Genomic DNA, 2,325 nt, shown 5'->3' on the forward strand with positions numbered 1-2,325 from the left:
CTTAAAATTGATATTTAAAATATTTTACACATTTTACGTTACATTCAAAGCATTCGTATTAATTACGTATTAATTATAATTCATCTATTTCAAATTGATTGAATACTTTCCCACTATATTAACTGAATTACAATATTAATTAATACGATGTAGTTATCATGTAATCGCTCATTGTTAGATTACGTATCATATATATTAATTATCGACTATCAACTCATAATACTGTGATAATAATGCGCTAGATCAGCCAATTAATTTTCATCTACTTCACTGACTAATTAGAATTTACCACCTGTTTTTTGTTTAATTAATGTGACTATTCATAGCTATAATTATATCTATAATTATAACTCGGGTAACAGTTTAATATAATTGGCTAAGAGTTTTGTATTCCACTTTCACGCAAACTGATCAATTCTGCGAAAGTGGGACACCCTAGAAAGTCATGTATAAAGAAATGCGATAACAACTGATCTGATCGTGTAGGTGTTTCTGGTGGCTTTCGCCTGTGGAGTCTGCTGCAATGAAAATCTGCCAACTCAGCTTCTATTGCAGCTGAAAGACAAACGCGGCATCAACGACAACTTGGTAACTTTCCCGTCGGGATCTTCTTCCTCCTATTCATCTCCTGTTTCGGGCTTGAGTTCTGGTTACGAACTAGGTGGATCGTCTGGTGGCTTCTCTCTAGGACACGGCGGCTTGCTTAATTCGGGCGGCTCCGTCGGCCATGGAATCGGATATTCCTTAACGCCGTCCAGTAGTCTCGGTCTTGGATCCGGGTACCAATCACCTGGATTGAGCCACAGTCACTTAAGTCACCAAAGTGTCTCTTTGGGTGGACACTCGGCTCAAGGCACTTACTCCGTGCCCAGCATAGCTCATCTGGGAAGCGGCGGAAGTAGCAACGCACTATTCACTTCAGCGAAAACAGGTCCCGTTACTTTCGGAGTCCATGGTGGCAGCGCCAGTGCCGCAAGTACTTCCAGCTCCAACTCGCACAGCGCGCCGGTCTACACTACCAGTGGCCACGGACTTTCGGCTTACAGCAATGGAGGATCTAACGTTGGTTTTCAACTCGTATTGGGTTCAAACCAACAACATGGTCTATCATTGGGCTCATCGGGTGCCTCGTCAGGTTACAGTCTTCCTACTCATCCCGCATCTTCAAGTTCTTCGCATCCCGTGACAGGTGGCCTAATCATCGCTAGCGGTTCGCACGGCAGCTCCTCCAGCTACAACCTCCCGTCTACATCTTCTCACAGCATCTCTACCCTTGGTAGCTCTTCAGGTACTCAAGGAGCATCAGCCACTTATTCTCTTCCGAGTTCAGGATCTCACGGAATCTCTGCATTGTCTTCTGGTGCTGCGTCGTCCAGTTATCCCGCTACTTCAGGATCCTCTTCCAGTACTCATTCCAGATTTTCGAGCATATCGTCCGGCGGTTCCAACTATCAGCTACCAATCGCTTCAGGATCTCATTCGAACTCGGGATCGTCCAATACCATCACGTACACGAATTATCTGCCATCTCATTCGTCCGGTAGCAGTGCCAGTTATTCTAGCCCCAGTGTCTCTTATTCGAGTCCGAGTATCAGTCATGTGGGTTCTCCCAATTCCGGCTATTCCGGTGCTGGGACCAGCTACACCCTTAGCGCAAATTACGCAGCAGCTTCCAGTTCCAGCCCCGTCGTAACTTACACCGGAAGCCACGGCTATACGCCCACAATATATAGTTCATCCAGTTCCCACGGGACATCCGCGGATTCGCAAGGCACTCATACTGGCATAAGTCCGAGATATATCGGATACGTTTCCGAGAAAACTGTAAATGCAGACTTAGGTGGCGCAAAGTATGACACGATTTCGTACTCGGTTCCAAACGGAAAATATTAATTTATGTTTTGTAAATCTTTCTGCGCCCCAACACATTATCAGGATTCAATAACAGCTTAGGATTATAATTACAAGATCCCTGTTTGGATCTCGATGAACGAGTAATTAAACGCCGAATCCGTCTAATTATCTAATCTTATGCTGACTCGGTCTTGCCATGAAAAATAGCAATAATATTTTCCAAGTAGAAGACCATGTATGTTGTTGAGATACATTAGAATAAATATTTATATTTAAATTTTCTACTGTACGATCTATCTAGAGACAAAAATCTCTGTACTATAATTGTACTCAAATCCAATTGTTATCTATATTTATATCATATGCATTGTAATAGATCCCTATTATTCTTTGTATCACTGACAATTGTGATTTTTATTACGTAGTTTTATACATTTTTTTATAATAAATAAGTTGATTTTTTCCAACGAA

General features: G+C 42.2%; 1 protein-coding gene across 1 annotated transcript in view; it reads left to right on the forward strand.

Annotated features, from left to right (window-relative positions):
- Positions 1 to 2,325, forward strand: part of LOC108689021 (hornerin-like) — a 3,591-nt gene extending 1,266 nt beyond the window's left edge. The window contains exon 2 of the mRNA XM_018195611.1: positions 487 to 2,325. Within this exon, the coding sequence (XP_018051100.1) occupies positions 487 to 1,893 (1,407 nt within the window). The 3' untranslated portion in view covers positions 1,894 to 2,325. The remainder of the gene's footprint in view (positions 1 to 486) is intronic.

Source organism: Atta colombica, unplaced genomic scaffold (assembly GCF_001594045.1).
Source record: "Atta colombica isolate Treedump-2 unplaced genomic scaffold, Acol1.0 scaffold252, whole genome shotgun sequence".
Taxonomy (NCBI): Eukaryota; Metazoa; Arthropoda; class Insecta; order Hymenoptera; family Formicidae; genus Atta; species Atta colombica.